Below are 21,396 nucleotides of genomic sequence, written 5' to 3' on the forward strand. Positions count from 1 at the left end.
GAAAAGGTAAGTAAGTTGGCAGGCCTTCACTTTTGACAATCCTTGGATGCTGAAGTCCACACTTAATACAGCAATCTTGTGTTGTTTTTCAAATTTATTTGTAGAGTTATAATCAATAAATAATAATAATTTAAAAATCCTAAGATCTCTAAATTCAAAAAGGCAGCAGTTTTAAGAACAATGTAGTTGTCAGAAGTTGTACTGCTAGAAGTGTAGAGTTTATAATAGAAATAGTAGAAAGCTCTGCATTTTAAATGATAGTAATTCCCTTTTGGCACTAAATTTATCTTTAATCCACACACTAAAATGTTGCCATCTGTTCATCCTTTTCCTTTTTTCCTGTGCAGACTGCTGGTGATATGTGTCTGCAAAACCTCTGAGCAGTCTGCAAACTGCAACTTCAAATGTATGAGGAGAAAACAACTGTCATGATATGCTAACCTTATCACTTCATTATTTTTTATTTATTTATATTTTTGGGGGTTTTAAGTAATGCATACATTTTAGCTGTGGACCTTCTGAATTTTTAGAAGGCACAGTTACACAACTCAAGAGTGGACTATTTCAAATGTGCACCCAGAGTAGTTGTTTCCATATATACTTGCCTCTATTACAATATCTCAGTGCTTCTTTACTGGATTTTATCTTTTTATCTTTTGCTTGGGTCTTTTATTTACTTACTTATGCTTAGAATGTTTGTGCATACATATTTATGCATATACGTATAGTATGTGGTCTGAGAGGATTTTTATCGATTTAAAAGGAGACAGTCTCTTTCTAAATGAGAACCTGACATACAGACTTGAGCACTGCTCACTACTTTTAATCCACTTCTGGACACAGTATTAAAGAGCTTTGTTCTCCAATAGATAATGTACACCAACACAAAGAAGTGCTCATAAAATGCTACTTTTTCTACATATTTAAGTTTTAGACTGAGGCTTCAGACCTGTAAGTGCTTGGTAGTTGTACACTCAATGCATTGTTATGTCATCACCTGCAGAGGTGGTAGAGAAGTGGAGAATAGAAATTCAACACGATGCCGAGGAGGAGGAGGAAATGGAACATACAATGCTACTAATATTAAACAGCCTTCTGAAAAGTTAGCAATAGCTTTAAGTAATGCTTGTCAGACAAGAAATGTTTTCAAATAAAGATGTGGAATCAAGAAAATCGATGCTGCTAAACATCCTACATCTGAAAATCAGTTTGAGTGCATCTCTGTTAGTGCTCTCATTAAAAGTTCGCAGGATTTGATATGGTGAGAGACTGCGATGAGTCTTTCCCCTGCAATTTTATTTACCAAGAGAAGAACTAGTGTAATTTCCTGTCCAAACTAGTGTTGGAGATCCTGTGATTTCATAGCCTTCTGAACTGCCCCGGGCAGCTGGCTTTAGGCATCTCTCTTTGAGCAGGAATTTGGACTCCAAAAGTCCCTTCCAATCTCAACCATTCTGTTTTTCTGTGACTCTGATTACATACCATGCTGCTAAACCAGATTTGACTTGGTGCAGGGAAGCAGATGGACTTTTCTTACTCTTTTATTATGGCCTCATAGTGGTCAGCTTAGTTTTCCTGTCTCTTTGATTAAGGCATTAGATTTGCAAAACAAAATTCCAAAATTCCATGCTAGCTTTAAGGACTTTTTTTTATATAGAGCAAAACTCAGAACATCTAGTGAACCTAAATATGTAACCTTAAAAATATAACTGGAGACCACTAGAACTTGTCAAATAATGTTCTGGGTTTCCATGGAGCCCAGTATAATAACACCACCAGTTTTTGTATGAAGAAACATTGCAGAGGCATTCACACAGCAACTTTCTAAATTGAAACAGAAGTTGAAAATCCCACAACTTATTATTTTTCTATAAAGCCTGGAATGAAGAGACTTAGAAGTTCCCAGTGATTCTGTATCACTTCTGTCACAGACACAATCACCAAACTAGATGTTTCTAAAGATCTAACTTGTGGCAAGCTGTTTTAGCACCTGCAAACCAAAACATTTGACAGAGGTAACTCAAATCTAAATTAAACAGTTTGGAAATGCACACAACTGTTGAGATTCATCTCTGTGCTAACTGATGGCAGCAGAGCTGTACAGAGCAGAAAACCTTGTATTCTTTTTGCTAACATGACATAGAATCTGGGACAGCTGATGTATCACACAGAGAATAGAAATAGCTTTTGGAGTTACAGGATCAAGGTTAGAACAAGATTAAAGCTGAGCTGGCCTGAATGTAGCTGGCCTGGATAGTTGTGAATATAAGCTATCCAAACAGTTCACAGGCCAACATTAATCAAAAGGTTATTGTTTTATACCTTACTGTAAAGCTTAGCATACAATTTCAGGTCTCAGTCAAAACTTTAAATAGTGGGTAGGTTTTTTTTTTTGTTTAATATGTTCTAGTTAAATCCCTCAAACATCAATACTACCCTTCTTTTACAGAGGCCTTAAGGCAGCATGAGATTTTTAAGCATGAGGTTCCAAGGTGGCTCAGAATACCAGCAATAACAGTATGTTTTTACAAACATACTATCATGTTCTTAACCATTTAGCACTTAGGAAAAGTGTCATGTTCTGGTACCATCCATGCTGACAGTATTGTTGAAGAGGCCAAGAAAGGACATAAATGAGCATGACATTTTTCAACATAAAACCTCACTCTGCCAAAATACGGTTTATTTTTCAAAGGGACAATGATACTTGCAGCCTGGGAATCTCGACAAATCTAAAATAGTGGCAAATACAATAAAAACAATGAATGTCTATGATTTTCGTATGCTTTTAACTAGTTACAAGACTGATTTGAAACCAAAGATCATTCTCATCCCTATAAGTGAGGATTTGTTCCTGTACATTTCAAAAATGAACACTGCTGATTTTTTAGAGGCATGAAAGCATTAATTCAGGTTTCACATCCAAGTTGAACATATGCACACCAGATTTTCCATGCCACTGCATCCCCTCTCATGTAGTTTCAATATTCTATCTTGCATTGGTTCTGCTGCTTGTTATTGAATCAAAAATGAAGAAAACAGAAATAAAGAGGGGGGGTGACCACTATTGCTTCTGTTACTGTTTTTTAATTTTAATGCCCTTATACAGTTTTTTTAAAGGTAACACACATACATACATACATTTGTCTATTTAGGGCCCTGCTTAATGCCTGAAAATTTAAAAAGCTTACTCCATGTCCTTTATTCCAGTTCGTCAGTGTTGACACTAATCATAGAATAGCAGTTTCACAATCCATCCCCATCAAAATCTCATGAATTCTAGCCCAACTTCTCTTGCACTCATCAGCCTGAAGTTACTCCGTGATGATTTTTGTTATGGTCATATGCTTCCAAGTGAAGGCACTTCTCATCCTGAGCCACACCACGCAGGCAGCTGGAAGAATGCTGGGCCATTGGACCAGTTTTAAACAGGCAGAATCCTGTCACTGTGATGCTGCTCCGCATGTGCTGAGCAGAACTTCAGATTCCTGGAGAATTTTGTGTTCACAGCCATTAAGATGACTAAGGGCTTTGGATGCCTCAGGGCCAGACAGCAACTTTTTGACTCCTATCCCATGCCTAAATGATTAAATCTTCCTTTAGGTCTGAAGTTTAATTCTGAATTTCTAAATGATGTTTCATGACCTTTTTTAAAAGCTCAACCATCATTCCAAAATGAATATTTCATGAATTCTTTTACTCATTACAGAATAGCTGAAATCAGATCAAGCCGTGAGTTCTTTTCTAAGTGGTTAATCAAATTCCAACAATAGCATTTCCATTAATTTCATCTCTATGGGATGTTTTAGATTTTTTTCCATTCCCTTTCACTTCTTAATAGACATATATGGATGGTGAAAACAAGAAAAGTACAAATAAAGATCAAATACATTCAAAATAAAAGTGCATGATTTCATTATCAATAATGATGTGCCTCTTCCTATTCCCAACTACACAAAATGCATATACTGCTATGGAAGCACGTATTTATATATATATTAGCAAAGGAGAGAGCAGCAATTGAGTTCTAGGAGACAGAAGAATTGGTGCCTAGGATTAGAGCTTTCCCTTCTTAACTGTTCATCTTTTACACTGAAAATGGCAAGATGAGAAGTTCATTATTTGTCTGCTTTGGTACAGCTTATTTTACATTTTAGTAAAGTTCCACTTAACACCCAAATTCAATTCTTATCTGTCTGTCCTTATCTGGCTTGCTCAGTGGGAGTTTTCCAAATCAGAATAAAGCCAAACTATGGCCTTAAAGATAAAACAACTGATACTAGTTGCAAAATTATATCAGCCATTGTATAAATATCTAAGTTTTCCACTTAATACTCGTATAAGTGCAACTTAAGTTCTGAAGTATTCATAATTGCTCTGCCTGTGGCAATTATCAGTGTAAATTTGTGATTAAATGCCAAATCAAGAAATGACAAATAATAGACCTCAATTACCTCCACAGTTCTTCACAACTCTTGTGATAGGAGAAATGGTTCCAAACTAAATGAAAAGAGATTTAGACCGGGTATAAGGAAAGAGTTTTTTACAGTAGGGTTATTGAAAAATTGGAACAGGTTTCTCAGAGTGGCGATAGATGCTAGATTCATGGAGACATTTAAGGTCAGGCTGGAGGGAGCTCCGAGCAACTTAATCTACCTGTACATGTCCCTGTTCAATGAAGGTGGGCTGGATTAATTGAGCTTTAAGGGACCCTTCCAACTCAAACAATTCTATGATTCTATGATTCTATAAATGAAATACACTACTGTTTTTCCCTTGCTCACAGAAAGCACATCAAAGCATCAAGGGTTAAATCATTTCACCAGCAGTACCACCACCTGATGCAAGTCTTGCTCATAGACAGGCAATGGAAGAGAATCCAACCCTGTGCTGAAGTACTCATCTGTATTATTAGCTTGCAGTTCACAGAAGCTGCACAGAGGTAAGGAGGGCAAACAGTTACCAAATATGATAGGAAGTAAAAGCAGAAATATGAAATAAGTTAAGGAAGATGTGAATACCCCAGAGCTCAGACTCATTTGCAGGACAGCCAAGATGGTTCAGCAGATCGGCCACACCAGATGGCCTCCCAGGGTCTCTACAAAACTGAATTGTTCTATCACATATCATTTTTCACTGGCCACTATACCCATACATCCACTGAAAAGCTTGTACGAAATCACATCTGCTTTGCATATGCTGGCTTAGATGTAGCTTTAAACTTTTTCTCTTTGCAACTATCACTTCTCGTTCAAGAGATGCTATCCTCAACAATAAAACGTTGCCTAGAAACTTATTCCAGCTACTAAAATATAATCGAGGAGGAAAATGATCAAATATGAAGAGTATTACTTGTAAACACATTTATTTCTAAACTGATTTGCTTACTTTTTTTATCTTCATTTTTTTTTCTGTATCAGCTGGTCATTTACTATTAGAGACACGAATTCTGCAAACACTATAATTAGGTGCTCAGATTCACTGGAATTGCTAATGCTGTTAACACAGGACACAAGCACTGACAGAACTGCATCCATAAACCTCAGGCCAGCTCCCTGACGGGCTTATTAGCTTTTTGTTGTAACAGTCACATAGGTACAATCTAACAAAACTTAATGCAATTTATGCCATACGTTTCCCTTCTGTTTTCTGTGGTATTTTGCTAAGTGTTTCATTTTTCAAATCCTATTCCACATCTTTAGCGCTATCACGGCAACTGCATTTGCAGGATTATCTCTTTGATTTTGTTAATTTTATAGGCTCAGAAGGCTGTCAACTGGAATCATTTAAAGACAAAGTATAATTTATTGAAATTCACTTTTTTATTTTTTTCCTTTTTTTTTTTTTTTTTTTTTTTTTTCTGAAGAAGATAAAAATGCAGATTGGAATGCGGTGACTTCAGTGACAGAGGAGGTTTCCAAGCACTTATTTGAGGTATTCCTTTACAACAGGTGATGTCGGGCTCTCTCCTCACTCATTCACTTGTAGCTATTTTGGGCCTCAATGAGCCGGCACACACACTCTGAAGAGCACCGTACAGGCTCAGATTGATGCTGGGGGCCGAGGATCGGCACCGGCAGTGACAGCTGCCCCAGATGTGTCACCCCGGTATGCGCTCCCAGGGCTGCGTTCTGCTTCCTCGCTGCGTGATGGTTCTGCGTGAAGGCACGGGCGGCCTCAGCTCACCCTGCGGTTCCCCAACCACTGAGCTCCGCGCCTCCTAAACCCGGAGCATTCAGAACCTGGGGTGGATTTTTGCGCTTTCTTTTTTTTTTTTTTTTTTTTTTTTGCCTGTCTGTGCGTATGTTGCGCGGGGTTGGCCCCGTCCCCTCCTCGGCCTCTCCCCGGTGCCCGCAGGCCGCCCCACCCGCCGCCGTTGCCGAGAGACCGAGGGCGGCCGCCCGGCTCTGCTCCGTTCCGCTCCCCCCGCTCCGCCGCCGAAACACCGCTAGCATCTCACACACCCGCGGGTGCCGGGGCTGGCCCCTCCCGAGCGCGCCATGAAGGCGGATGCTGGCGGTAGGTTGGAGGCATCGGGCGCGGCTCGCAGTGCGGCGCTGGCTCGGTACGGTGACCCCCGGCTCCTCCCCGCTCCATCCCCGGCCCCCGGCGCATCCAGCGCCGCTGACCGCAGCCTCGCTCCCTAGGCCGCCGGTGGAACGCGCGACGAGAGGCCCGGCCGGGGCTCAGCGGATCGCCGGGGCCGCGTCCTGCCGAGCCCCGCGGTGGGAGGGCGCCAGCGCTGGGGCGGAGTGGGAGGGCGGCTGCTCGCCCGGCTTGCCGGAGCAGGGATGCCGGCATTGTGCTGGCTGAGTGCATGGCTAGCGCCGAGCCCGGGAGTGGGCCCCGCTCTGCTAGTCTTCGTCAGCTGCCGGGTGCGGGTGGATGGAGAGAGGCTGAGATGAAGCGCGTCTCCCTGCAGTCAGTGGTCGGTGTCTGGGGTATACATTGCTCCGGTGGAGAAAGGCATACTTGGGGTTTTGTGTTCGCATCTTTTTGTTTTAGCGCTCCTGACCGTTTCTAGGAAGAGCTGAGATTTCCAATGGCCTTTAGGTACCCATCAACCTTTAAGTTAGCTGTGATTTCTTCGGCTGTATTGTTGCATTCTGAGTCTCTCACCAAGAAAATATTCACAGGGACATAATGCCATCTAAATGCTCTTTGGGTCTTCGGTTTTTGATGTGACATCTCAACTTCCCATTTCATTTTCCCTCTATTTATTTCCTTCTACACCCACCATATCCCTCCAACTCTCTAAGCAACCAAAAATAAATAATACCTATTAGCTTTTTTTTTTTTTTTTTTTTTTTTATATGTAAATCACAAAATTAAGAAACACCAGTGGATAGATTAAAAAAAAAAAAACATCTTCTTTGAGCTGGTCTATCAGCCTGCTGCAAGTCCATGAGTTTACATCTAGGAACATTTATGAACAGCTGAGGGAATTCTCTAATTGCTTCAGCTAGGTGCACTGTTTTTAAAATGAAATTTTAAAGCTGTAGCAATCAACAGTGTTGAAGTATAGACTCATGGTCATTTTGTTTGTTATATCTTTTTATTTTATTCTGAAGTTCAGTCCGCCAAAGTTCATTCACATATGAGATACACCTGGAAATACCAGTTTCTAATATCCAAACTGTTTTAACTTCTTCCTTTTGGACACTGATGTCATGATAAGCACCATGTGGAGCTGCGTGGCATTCATTCCAATCCATGTCTTGAATCACATAGGTTTTCAGGCCTTAAACCTTCCTCCCAAGAAAGTAGTACCAAGCTTTGTTACAGGAGATGTGGGGCTACAGAACCAAACTCAGGAAGAAGTGGGAAGTTAATGATTTTCCAGGATGAGAATGCCTTCTTGGAGGTATATCATGATGAGATACAACTGGTAGTGTCTTCTGGAATTTGTGATTCCCCTCAATGTTATAGAGGAATTCAGGCAGTTGAAAAGAAGATTTTTGATGTGTTTATGAGTAAAATAGAGGCAATGCAATCGTGAAATCAACTTATTTTTACTGTATTATCAGTACAGTATTTCCATGGTTTGTGAAAGACATGGTTTTCCCATAAGTATTGAGATTGAAATATTTTTGGAAGTAAAGAGCAAAATCAGCCTAATATGCACATTATGGTTGAATGACATTTTAATTCCTTTTTGGTCCTCTTTTTTTTTTTTTTTTTCTTACCTCTGTATGAAGTTCCCTGTGTCAGGTTACATACTGCTAATAGTCTTGTCTTGAGAGATACTATCTCTGGGCTATGGTTTCAAACTGTCTTGTTTCTTCTGGTTTATTTATTTTCCCTTCCTTTTTTTTCGCTGATCTATCTGTGATATATTCATCTTTCATCCCTTTTTCCCCACTGTGAGGATACTCAAGCAGTTGAACAAGATGCCCAGAGAAACTGTGCAGTCTCTATCCTTGGTGGCTTTCAGGACTGTACAAATATGGTCAGACATCACACTTCACCACTCTTGAGCAGGAGATTAGACTAGAGACTAGAGACTGTGAATCCTTCCAACCTGATTTAGCCTGTGATGTTGTGGTTTCTTCTTTCCATTTAATTTTTTTTCCTAAAAATAAACTTTCACAACTTTGCCCTTTTATTCATGGGGCATGACATTCAGTCACTGTGTTTATGAAAATGGCAATACATTTCCATAGTTTGTAACTGCAACATGCAAGAATTCTGTTGCAGCAATGAGATCAAGTATCACAGGTCAATCTGTTTGTCATAAAGAAAAGATAAGAAGAGGGAAGAGTCTTGATCTTATTTTAAGAATTTCAAGTTTAAAATATATGGGTGTTGGCTGTTTTTCTGGGAATTCCTAAAATGAAAGATTGAAAAGAATTTGGAAAGGGAAAATCATTCAGTTTTTTTTTAAATAAATACTTCAACAAAAAATTTAACTATGCTGAAAGAATATAATCACTACTTATTGTATTTTAATGTGTTTCAGTGTAAATTGTGAAAAGATGTGTATATAAGGTTGTAGGCTCCAAAGCGTGTAATTAGCAGTACAACAAAATCTCAACAACATTAAAATAATCACTTAAGCAGGCATTATGCCAGCCTTCTGCCTACAGAGAAACTCCTTTCCACCCATTCATCATACTGGGAAGGGTGCCCTAAGGCCTTCTTTTAAAATCCTGCAAAATGTATCTCCTGCAATATTCATATGAGATTATGAAATGTGGGCTGTCTTAGAAAGGATGACTTTCTCCCTGAATCCTCTTGAAGAATGACTTGCTACCAGTCCCCTTGCTTTCATATGGTTCTACAATGTGATTTCCATCTGCAGACGAACAGACCACAAAAGCAAATCCCACAACATAGCTCTAATATTTTTTTTCTAGTATGACTCTTTACAGCTCATCTCTGAGTTTCTTCATCAGCTTTGGCCTTTTTAGGGTTTTCATATAGACTAGACTGCAGTAGACTAATCTTAGGACAGCAAGTGATAGGTGGGTGGTCTGCACTTGGAGTGAACATTTGAAACAATCTAGTTGTTAAATCACACTGTGGATCATAGAGGGAATACACTGCCATCGGTATAATATCTACACGTAATTCCTGTGCCACCACCACCAATGGCCATCATTACACCCACAGCATTTGAAATATCATCTTCAATTTTGTTTTTGTTTTTATTTAATGTGGTTCCTTAATTGAAAAATGTGAAAACACAAAATTATGACAGTCATTGTCTAGATGGATATGTGTAGGTTCTCTAGAATTGTGTCTTCTTGCTGTTGGAAGGCTTCCTGTGAAAGGAACTTGTCACTTAACATGGTGTAACAGCAATGGTAGGCTTACATCTTGTTCGTGTGAGGTCTGCATTTATATGCAATTTGATATTAGATTCTTCCTGCTGAATGGTCTTAATCATTTTGGCTGTATCTGAAAGTAAGAACTTAAATTTAAGAACTAAATATGGTATGAGCATTGTCCTCAGCCAGAAACGACACAGGAAATATTAGGAGGAAAGAACTATAGCCTGGGAGCCTGTTGTTTTTTGTTGTTTTTTTTTTCAGCCTAAGTGTTCTATGTGCAACACTGGCAGCCTTAAGCCAATGTTAAACTTTCATTGATGGTTGAACCCCAGCATTGATAGTTTTGCTCTGGAGTTCTATTAGTAGGCTCAAGCTGTCTTTTCTTTCTTACCTGTACCCAAATGATGTGAAATTGTGAATGAAAGTGGTTTTTCAGATACTTCCCTTATTATATATATATATATATATTAATCCTGTTTAGTTTTAGTGAATCCTGAAATTTTGTCATCTGTTAGCAGTCCGTTGCACGTAAAGTAATGAGGCAGCTTTTTTTTTTTCAATTCATTGCATGGAATAATAATACCACACAAAGATAAAAATCATGGACATAAGCTTTTCTTTGAAACTAGTTGTTTCAAAGTTAATAACATCCATAGCGTCATGTGTCATGTGATTGTATCCTTTGGAATTCTGTCTTTACCCTTCAAAACTTAAGTGCACCTGTGCTGTCATGAATGTAATTTTCTCACTTCAAATGTTCTGGTACATGAAAATAAATCTTGAAATACTGTGTACATTCAGCTGCACCCAAAAGCATGGATGGAGGGAAAAGCTAGTAGAGGAACAGGGACAATTTGCTAGGAGGGAAAGAAGATGACTATGGAAAGAAGGAAAACGCCTGTTTTGCCTTTAAGCATATAGTGCATAGTACAGCTAAGAATAATTTCTTCCTTCTTGCTGTGCATTTTTTATTTGTTTTCAATATAATACGGAAAAAATGTTTTATCATCATGCCATATGTATGGGTCTTGATGTCCTCTTCCTGTTGTCCATTTTATATTTGGCAGATTTTATCTTCTATAGATAGTAAGAAGTTAAAAGATAATTATTCTATTACAAGTTTAAGTGAACTGTTTGTGTGTTCTGATTGGAACTCACATCTTCAGACAAGAGAGAATTTGCATTGAAGAGAGTTCTTGCAAAAGGCCAGCCATGGGAGGACCTTCAAGCTCTCAGGTGACAAAGTCAACAAACTGTGAGACAGAAATATGTTGGAAACCAGACATTGCTGATTCCAGGGATTTGTCTGGTTTTTGAACTCTCTCCATAAATCTTAGATAGGAATATCTGCTTTATTTTTCTATTTATTTTATGTGAAGTCATTTTTCAACTGGTTTCTTTCTATCATAACATTTATAAGCACATTTCCCTAAATTTGTAGTAGGAACTGCTTAGCAGAAGATGCTATATACAGCAAACTCTTTTTTTTTTTAAACAAGACACAGAGTTCTCAGGTTTTGATGTTGGGTAGGATCAGCTACTTTTTTTAATTTGTCTTTTGATTTTTGTAGGAAGTGCAAATTTTCATCAGCAGAAGTGTCTTGTGGTTAGTGTGGATATCACAAACTAGGATTAAACCCTCTTCAAACTTTTTCTTAACCTGTGTGCACAGTTTTAAATTTACCAATTATTGTGCTAGTATAATTTCATTTCAGCAGAAGCTGCAAATTAAGTGTAATGCTGATAAATCTAGTGTACTATGAAATTTAGTTCTCAGGTGGTGTAAAAGGTTGTTCATGAGGAGAGAGGGAGAACAGGCTGACCAAGGGGATCAGAAGGGGCACAGTGAGTGAATCATATTCTGTTTTGTTCTCTTCCTTTAATTTGTTTTTCTTTCTAAAAATAGAGGAGAGTTTCAAAAGCAAATAGGCTTCATTCCTGCCTGAGAAGGTTGGCATCTGTGCTACAGATTTTTATTACTATTGTAAAGAAAATGCTCCAAAGAAGTCTGAAGTGGATGTAGCCCCAGAATTCCATGGTATTTTCTTGTCTCAAAACCTATCTTTTCTTTGCACCCAATATTTCTTAAAAAGTCTAGAGCTAGATATATACCCTAGAGAATTTATTAGGACTTTCATGTTAATAACAGGTTGTGATCAAAGAAGGACCTAATGATGTACGTCAGAATCAATGTGGGAACTGCAGGGGTGGATTTGCAGTCAGGGTTGGGGAGAACTGCAGCCTCCCCATTAGCACAGCTTGGTGTGGTGCTCACTGCATGGTACATGCTGGAAGGAGTTCCTGCACAGCTCCTTTCCTCCCATTCATCTTTCTGTTAGTTCCCCCTGACAGGAAAAGGTGCAAAATAGATTGCAGGCCAAGAGTTAAAGCAAGATGTTCTTATATTCCATAAATGTTTCTTCTTCTCTGTTGGATTTATATGCATGACAGTTTACTTATTCAAGGCCACTTCTTAAAAAGAAGAATTCTGATCCCCTTATAGTTATAACATTTAAGTATGTGAACTGAATTCCATTATTCACATCTAAAATTAATGTATCCAATAAAGAGACAAACAAATAAAAGTGTCACTTGGTATAAGGGTAGATGGGGATTTCTTTAGAAAGATATGGCTCATCTTCCTACCCATCAGATTTCTAAATAAGCAATTCTAGAAAAGCATAAAACCAACAGAGCCTCTCCAAATGGACACTTTAAGGAGTGTCCTCTCAATTGCTCATTATTCAAATTCTGAGACTTCTTTCATGATTCTCTTATTGATTGTACTTATCATATTGATCCTTTATTTACTGACAAGTGTTTTCTTAAGAGTATACTGGGAAATGCAGAAATGGTAAGCATAAAATTAATATTTTATCGGTTCACTGATTAACTTTTATGTAAGTTTGCAAAGAAACATACATTCCGGAAACATTTTATAGAGTGTTATTTACTCCTTCTAGGGTCTAGAGAACTGCAGCCTTAGAGAAATTACAGTAAACTTATTATTGTGCTAAATGTAGCCATTTTAAGATTTCATGACCTCAAAAAGTACACCATTTCCAAGGCTTCAAGCAGTTTAGCTATACTTGGTTTAAACAGAGAAAATAAGTCATTATATTAGGCTTGGAAACAAAGAGGAGAAAGAAGGAAAATTTAGTAAAGAGAAAAAAAGTAATGACATTATTTATGGGAAGGAAATGGAAACATGAAGCTTAAGCACAAGTCCTAAATTAGCAGACAGCTTGTATGGATATGCTTGTATTTCAACCGTCACTAGTTAGAGGAGGACTATAAATCTACCATGTTCATTTTACAGTATTTGCATATATTTATTGTCAGCTTGTAAGTTTCACTTGTATGAGGTTACTGTGATTCACTGTCCAACATGAATAAAGATGTCAGAAGTTGTCCTATATTTTATACCTTTACATTGTTTCTTTTTCTTAATTGAAAAAAAAGGGGGGCAAAAAAAAGAAAAAACAAAACCACAAAACAAACTAAAACCCAACAACCCAGAACTGTATAATTTCAGATCCTTCAGCTGGAGAATCTACATTATTATGGTCTGTGTAAACTGAGACCAGTAATCTAGAATTTTAACTAATGGTCCAGGTTTTTAAGTGTTAGACAGCAAATATGAGAAAGATGCATGTAGGCTGATTATGCTGATCATAGAGTTGTCATGATCAGGAGTTTTAGTTTACTAACAGCTATGAAGGAGAGTAATCCACAAACCTATAAAAAGGCTTCTACATATGTAGAGACATAACTGGAAAAAGCACAAAGCACTCTTCTGAGAATGGAGCAAACCTGAAACAGGAAAAAATAGAGTGGAATAGACTCAGAGGGAGCTGGAAGAACATGATTTGGTGATGCTTGCCACATTAGTGAAAAGAAGAGTCAGCTGGGGGTGTATGGGAACCATGTGGATGAGGAGCAGCAACCTGTGTGGTGAAAAGGCCAGTTGAGGCCAACAACACGAGCACTTCTGTAGTGTTGAACTCACTACTTCCAGCTAATCAAGGACAGTTTCTTTAGCATTTCTGCTGCAGTCATCACCATACCTTGTGATATTTGATGGATAGCTTATAGCTTTCATGTATTTTGTATTAGATAATGCTGACAATCTTTTTGGAAGTGTAATGTCACTCACGTACAAGCCAGATTTTGCCTGGGGTAAAGGTCTATAACAAGGCTGAAGATCTTGCTTTCTCCTTCCCCTTCACCTTCCTGAAAAACAACGCCTAAGGGACTGGATTTCATGCATGACAGTTTTTGTGCAAGCCACGTACTCCCTTCTGAGTAGGCTGTGATTTCTTAGGAGAATGCATCGTAGTCTCTTTGTGTTTATTCACATTCAGGGATGCTTGGTGTCTGGGGGAAAGCTGATTCTAATATCTAGGTTTTCTTTCTGCACTTGTGGTGTGTAGTGGTTGCTGCTTGCATTGCTGAGGTCTGCAGAAGGCTCAGTCTCCGTGCCACCCCAGCAGGAATGTCCAAACTCTGCCTAATCTTGTGGAAACAGCACGTTTTGCTCTGCTCCCATGTATCAACATAAGCCCAAGAGACAGCCAACACTCCCACTGTTAGCTTACTAGCATTACTAACATTAAAGTATTAGAAAAATGCATGCTAATAGCAGAAGTACATAGCAAAAAGACTCTTTTGATTTCAGTAAAGAACAATAACATCTGTTTGCTACTTAAGATCGCCTGTTTGCCTTCGGCTTATTGGGCTTTATCTTAGCCTAGTATAATAAATGAAAGTGTCACCATAAAATTAAATGGCTTCAGGTTAAATCCATCCAATGATTACTTTGGATTTAAGTTCACAGTAATAGCCGCCTTCACATACTGGTCTGAATCTTCTGCCAGTGCTGCTAGGTTTCTGGTAATTGTTTGAGCTGCATACTTTCAAGTAAATTGGCATAAACTGAGAGCCATGTCACTGATTTATATAGGCAAAGCTTTTTATTAAAAAGAAGATCCTGTTAATAAATGCAAAATCTGTTTGGCATGAAACCAAAACCTCTCAACATCCTTGTTATGAACCTTAGAAAATGTGGGATAGATGAGTGAGGTGGGTTATGAACTGACTGACTCGCGGAGATCAGAGCAGAGAGTTGTCATCAGCAGTGCAGAGTCCAGTTGGAGGCCTGTAACTAGTGGTTTTCAACAGGGGGTGGTTCTGGGTCCAGTCTTGTTCAACATACTCATCAGTGACCTGATTGAAGGGATACCCTTCAATGCACCCTCAGCAAGTTTGTTGATACAAAGCTGGGAGGATTGGCCAACACACCTGAAGGCTGTGTTACCATTCAACAAGACCTGGACAGACTGGACAGCTGGACAGAGAGGAATCTGATGAGGTTTAATAAGAACAAGTATAGAGTCTTTCACCCAGGAAAAAATAACCCCATGCATCAGAACAGGTTAGGGGATGACACTGGAATGGACTGCCAGGGAGATAGTGGAGTCACCGACCCTGGGGGTGTTCAAGGAAAGACTGGATGTTGTGTTGAGGGACATGGTTTAGTGGGAGCTATTGGTAATAGGTGAACGGTTGGACTGGGTGATCTTTTAGGTCTTTTCCAACCTTGGTGATTCTATGATTCTATGATTCGATGACCTGCTGGAGATGAACTCTACAGAGGACCTAGGGGCCCTGGTGGACAACAGGTGGTCCATGAGCCAGCAGTGTGCCCTTGTGGCCTAGGAGACCAGTTTTATCCCCTGGGATGCAACAAAAAGAGTGCGCCCAGCAGGTCGAGGGATATGATTCTCCCCCTCTACCCTGCCCCGATGAGGCCACATTTACACTACTGTACCCAGTTCTGAGCTCCCCAGTTCAAAAACAGCAGGGAAGTTGAGAGAGTTCAGTGGAGGGCCACAGAGATAATTGCAACCTGCAGCATCTCCTATGAGAAAAGGCTGGGTAATCTGGGTCTGTTCAGCCTGGGGAAAAGAAAACTGAGAGGGGATCTGATAAATCTTTATAAATAACTAAATGGAGGTGAGAGGCAAATGGATGAGGCCAGGCTCTTCTTGGTGGTGCGTAGCGATAGGAGAAGAATTAATGGCCTAAAATTTGAACATAGGAAGTTCCTTACTAACGTGTGGAAGAATTTCTTTACAGTAAAGGTGAAGAAACACTGGAGCAGGTTGCTCAGAGAGGTTGTGGAGTCTCCTTCTATGGAGATATTCAAGACCTGTGTGGCCACCTACCTGTGTGACCTATTGTATGGTACCTGCTTTAGCAGAGAGGTTGGACTCGATGATCCCTTGAGATCTCTTCCAACCTCTGGGATTCTGTGGTTCTGTGATTCTGTGAACATGCTTTAGATTAGTTATAAAACTGTTCAAAAGGGCATTATAAAATAGTTTTGGTGAATTAATGTCTTTTCTCTCTTTTTCTCCCCAAGGGTATTTCATGATCATAGATAACAAAAGTTAACTTCAGGATGCTAAAAAGGAAACAAAGTTCACGGGTGGAAGCCCAGCCTGTTACAGATTTTGGTCCCGATGAATCTTTGTCAGACAATGCAGATATTCTGTGGATTAACAAGCCAGTAGGTATCTTTTTCCATAGTTATTAATTGTAAGTTAAATGCAACTTATATTGTTGAAATATGACTTCTAAAAAAAGTTCTGAAGTAGTAGTCAGAAACAGTTATTCAGCTATCATTGCTAATCTGCAAGTTCTTTTTTTTCTTTTTCTTTTTTTTTTTTTTTTTTTTTTTTTCAAAAACTCAGAAACTAAATCAAAAGGCTGGTTTTCCACACGGAGGTGATGGGGATGATCAAATAACATTTGCCAAGGTCCGTCAACCTGGGTCTGTTCAGCCTTGAGAAAAGAAGAGTGGGGATCTTATTAATGTTTATAAATATCTTAAGTGTGGGAGGCAAAGGGACAGGGCCAATCTCTTTTCAGTGGTATGTGGGGACAGGACAAGGGGAAATGGCCATAAACTGGAACATAGGAAGTTCAGCACAAATATGCTAAAGAGCTTCTTCACACAGGGTGACAGAGCACTGGAAGGCTACCCAGGGAGGTTGTGGATTCTCCTTCTCTGGAGATATTCAAGATCCTCTTGGATCTGTGCAGCCTGATGTAGGGAGCCTGATTTGCAGGGGGTTTGAATTTGGTGTTCCCTTCCAACCTCTACGATCCTGAGATTCTGTGATCTACTGATTGCTATTTTATACAGCCATCTTTTCAACGTCTCTGTTTCCTACATACTTATTATAAGTAGAAGTGAAGTTTGCAAAATGAGCTTTCGAAGAGAATGTCGAAAAGAGCATTTCATTGTTGAAATGGTAGCCAGCAGTTGATAGTTTTGACTTCCAAATCTTCTTTTTTTTTTACATCTCTCATGAATATAGAAGTGTATTTAGACTGTTTATTTTCAAGTACAGCTCATATTTTTCTAGCATAAGTTGACCTACAATGTGCCCTACACGAAGGTAAGTGTAGTATTGTCTGGTGACTTGAAACAAGAGATTGTTTCATTAGGAACAAAGCTATTAGCAGAATGCACAGGATTAAGAAAATGCCTTTGCCACATAAATATGTTTGTTATTATTATTACATCACTTCAGCAGTCAGTGTGCTTCTGGGATTCCTATGTTTTTTGAATGATTCATGTTTTTGTAGAGAAGGCATTTTTGTGCTCCTCATAAAGGAAAATAGAAAATTTTATTTTGTGACAGTAGAAAGTGAAATATCCTAAAATAAATACCTATTGTTGGTATGATTTCATTTAATGAAACTATCATGTCCATTGCATTATGGATCCCAGATCCATACTGCTTTGTTCCCAACTCTTAACACGTAAATAATTTACAAAACCCATATATTAACTATTCATGGTAAATAATTTAAAAAAGCATGTTCACATTTAATTTTGTAATTAGCTCAAAATGTTATTGCAGGAATATATGCAGAGTTATTTATATGTGTTTCTCAGTGCACAGTATTCAGCTTTTTCCTTGCCGTACTGCTAAACAAGATGCCTATTGCTCAGTATACAATATTAAACTTCTACTAAGACAGACAAGAAGCTTATATATAAGCCAAAATTTACAGTTTATGTTATTTCTTTTCAGTTCATACAAGGTTTAAAACAAGGTTTGTATAAAAGTGACATGAGACAATGCATCAGATGCCTTCCACTTTCGGATTATTATTTTGGGCCTAGAATATACAAAAAATAGAGGTATTCAATTCAGGTCAAATGTGATTACCTTTGGGTGAGCATTAAATGAAGTAAATATTCTGGCCATTTCTTGATATCAGAAGATGTGAACTGTTGTAAATGACTGTATAATTTTTTTCTGCAAGTTGGTGTAAATTCACTCAGGGTTTTTTTTGTTTGGATAATTTTTTGCTTGCTGAAGTGTACTTTTTAATTTTCTTTTTCTGAAAGATTTGACCCTACCAACTCTGATTCATTACACTTGTCTGGCTTCAAGATGCTTCAGCAGTGTTTTGATTTAAAAGCAGAAAAATGAAGTCCAACGCTAAACCCCTATACTGATACATTTTGCTTTCATTAAACATCTAATTTTTTACTATTTTTTTATTATACTGATACATTTTGCTCTCATTAGACATTCAGTGTGGTTGGCACTGAATACAGCCTTAATACTGACTGTTTTGAGATAAAGACCTAAGTAGTTTTAGAAATGAACTATTCTCTTACAGAAACAAAGCTTGTTTTGAACAAAAGTATATCCTGTTATAGAAGAAGTTGTTTTCTATGACAGTCTTTTTCTATATTTATTCTGATGATTTTAATCTCTATGCCTCTTAGTTCATTTATGGAATTATGAACTGAAATAAAATCAATTCATCTAAAAAAAAAAAAATCAATTCACCTAAATGTGAAATTAAATTTTTCCACAGATATTTTTATTTAATGTATTCACCCAATTTATAACATCTAATAATATCACATGTTGTCGGTATATGAAGTGTGCCAAGTTGTCATTTGAAAATGAATAGGATTGCAGAAGTAGAAAGGGTAGAATCTTTACTCTCAGTAACCTGGCTCTTAATACTTAGTTTATGAATTACACAACCAATTAACAACTTGTTTTGTATATTTCAAAAAGTCAAGACTGCTCACTTTTGAGATGAGGACCTTAATACATGTATCATGATGTAAAAGAAAACCACAAATGCGTGTTTAGAAGACGTGTCAGTACAACTTAGAGAGGATAAATATTTGAGCTGGTTTTAAACATTAAAGCAACCTTGTGATGTATTTTTTTTCTTTTCCAGTGGGTACACTCTTTATTACGAATCTGTGCCATCATCAGTGTTATTTCTGTTTGCATGAACACTCCAAAGACTTTTGAGCATTATCCTCCTCTCCAGTATGTGACATTTGCGCTTGACACTCTACTGATGTTTCTTTACACTGCAGAGATGATAGCAAAAATGCATATCCGTGGCATAGTTAAGGTAAGTATTTGAAAATTAACCTGTATATGCTCAAGGAAATTGAGATGGATACATACCACTGACATCTCATCTTTCTTTCATAACTTCTCAGTTCCTTTTCTATGAGTGTTCTTAGCTGCAAGTGACACCATGGCATATAAAAAGACAGATTGAGAAATATGTGATTTTACTGCATAGTTAATCTTCACCTAAATTTAATACCAACATTCATAATAATAGTTTACTACTAAGAAATAGATAGTTTCATTGTATTAATTTAAAGAATGAAGAGCAAAATAAGTTGCATGTGCATTAGCAATAATCTTTTGTAAATGTCTGGAGATGCATACATTGATATAGAACTTGGATTGCCTTTTCACAAGACTGGATATTTTGTTGCACGATTACTTATTTAAGTAAGAAAGAGCATTATGTCCTACTGTGAGCTGAATGAAAACATAATCTTGCTTTACTGTATTTTTTTCCTTAATAGAATGCATATTGGTAAACAAACGATTCTGTTATCATATATTTACTGTTGTTGCTGGACTAAGTTTATATTGGTAGTTATGATGTGGGAGAACATTAACCTGCAGAATTTTTCAGTAGCCATCAATTTTTAGCATTATTTTACTGATCGTTTCTAGTCTTCAGTAAAAAAAAAAATACAAATTTGTCTTACATATAGTAAAATGCACCTGTTGTGCTTGTTAACAATACAATCTTGTCACTACTGCAGAGAGCAGATTATCACTGCGTTATTCTTCCTTTCACTGCTGAAAGGCCTGGTGACCCCAGAGGCAAGTTCTACTTAGCCCTTCATTTTGTTCTGAGTTTGTGGGTAGCACTTTTTGTTTGCTGCCAAACTAAGCTATTATGCCACCACATGTAATGAATTTTAATAGTAAAAGTTGGAGCATTATTAATATTAGTATTTAGGAAGTAACTGAAATAAGATGATTCTGATAAAATATTCTCATGTTATGTAAAGCCAAAGTAATCCTTTGTGAAATGGTATTTCTGGCTGCAAGCTATGCTTGCTTATTCAGAAATATCCATTAGACAGGTTGTTATGAGGATAATTAGTCCTCAAAACATTATGGGGAATTAGTGACCAGTATGAGCATTTGAACAGCGCAGAGTTAATGAGTTATTATTATAGCCAGTGTGGACTTTGTAAAGAAACAGGTATGTAAATATTATAGCAGAAAGAAAGAGATGAATGATCAACAGCATGACTTTTCTACAGAGCTTGTTTTCTCAGCCTTTGTGCATGGAAATACCAGCTTCACTCACAGTCAACACCTAGGGGCAACAAATAACATACTGATGTATATTCTAACTTTTTTCACTGGATTGTTTAAATTGTTGTTTGTGTGGATATTATGAACTTATCTTTGAAGCATATCTGATGAGTTTGTCCTCGGAGAATGAGTAGCTGTCTGGAGTTTGTTCCACTGTCCTGACTCATGTTATACATGTATAAATGAGGATGCAAATTACTTGATTTGTACACTGATATTTTAGTCTTTCTTTATGGGATAAAAGTATGGTAAAATAGATCATGCATAACCAGTGTTGTGAAAAGATAAAGTAGAAACTGACTGCATTTATTCTTACTGCATTTATTGTTATTTTAACAAATGAGTATTTGCTTATGATTAATGCCTTTAGCATTCATCACTGAATGCAGTTATATTTGAATGAATTACTTTCTTTGATGCTATTTATGGTTTGTTGTAGAATAGTTAAGGTTGGAAGGGACTTTCAGAAGGCATGTGGTTCAACCAACTGCCCAGGGCAGATCCTGTTAGATGAAGTTGTCCACAGTTGTGTCCACATGAACTGTTGACTCCTCTACGGATGGAGATTCCACAAGCTCTCTAGGAAGCCTGCTACAGGATTTGATCAAGCTCAGGCAAAAAATATGTTTCCCTAGTACTTAAGCAGAATTTCTATGTTCCATTTTGTGTGCATTGTATCTTGTGTTATCACTGTGGACCTCCAAGAGTTTCACTCCATCCTCTCTGTATCCCCTGATGAGACAGTTGCAGACATCAGGAAGCTCTCCCCTTCACCTTCTCCTCTGAAAGCTCAACAGATCCATGTCATTCATCCTGACTTCCTACCCTTTTCAGTGGTCCTCTGCTAGACTAGCACCATTATGTCTGTGTCT

The 21,396-nt window shown here is 38.0% G+C and overlaps 1 protein-coding gene across 1 annotated transcript in view; it reads left to right on the forward strand.

The window, feature by feature from the left end:
• The first annotated feature begins 6,474 nt into the window (after positions 1–6,474).
• Positions 6,475–21,396, forward strand: part of NALCN (sodium leak channel, non-selective) — a 215,303-nt gene continuing 200,381 nt past the window's right edge. Inside the window, exons 1-3 of the mRNA XM_042810179.1 lie at positions 6,475–6,519; positions 16,198–16,344; positions 19,059–19,241. Coding sequence (XP_042666113.1) covers positions 16,237–16,344; positions 19,059–19,241 — 291 coding nt within the window. The 5' untranslated portion in view covers positions 6,475–6,519; positions 16,198–16,236. The remainder of the gene's footprint in view (positions 6,520–16,197; positions 16,345–19,058; positions 19,242–21,396) is intronic.

The sequence above is a fragment of the Centrocercus urophasianus genome, unplaced genomic scaffold (genome assembly GCF_019232065.1).
Source record: "Centrocercus urophasianus isolate 14NV4802_14NV808 unplaced genomic scaffold, USGS_Curo_1.0 seq_12, whole genome shotgun sequence".
Taxonomy (NCBI): domain Eukaryota; kingdom Metazoa; phylum Chordata; class Aves; order Galliformes; family Phasianidae; genus Centrocercus; species Centrocercus urophasianus.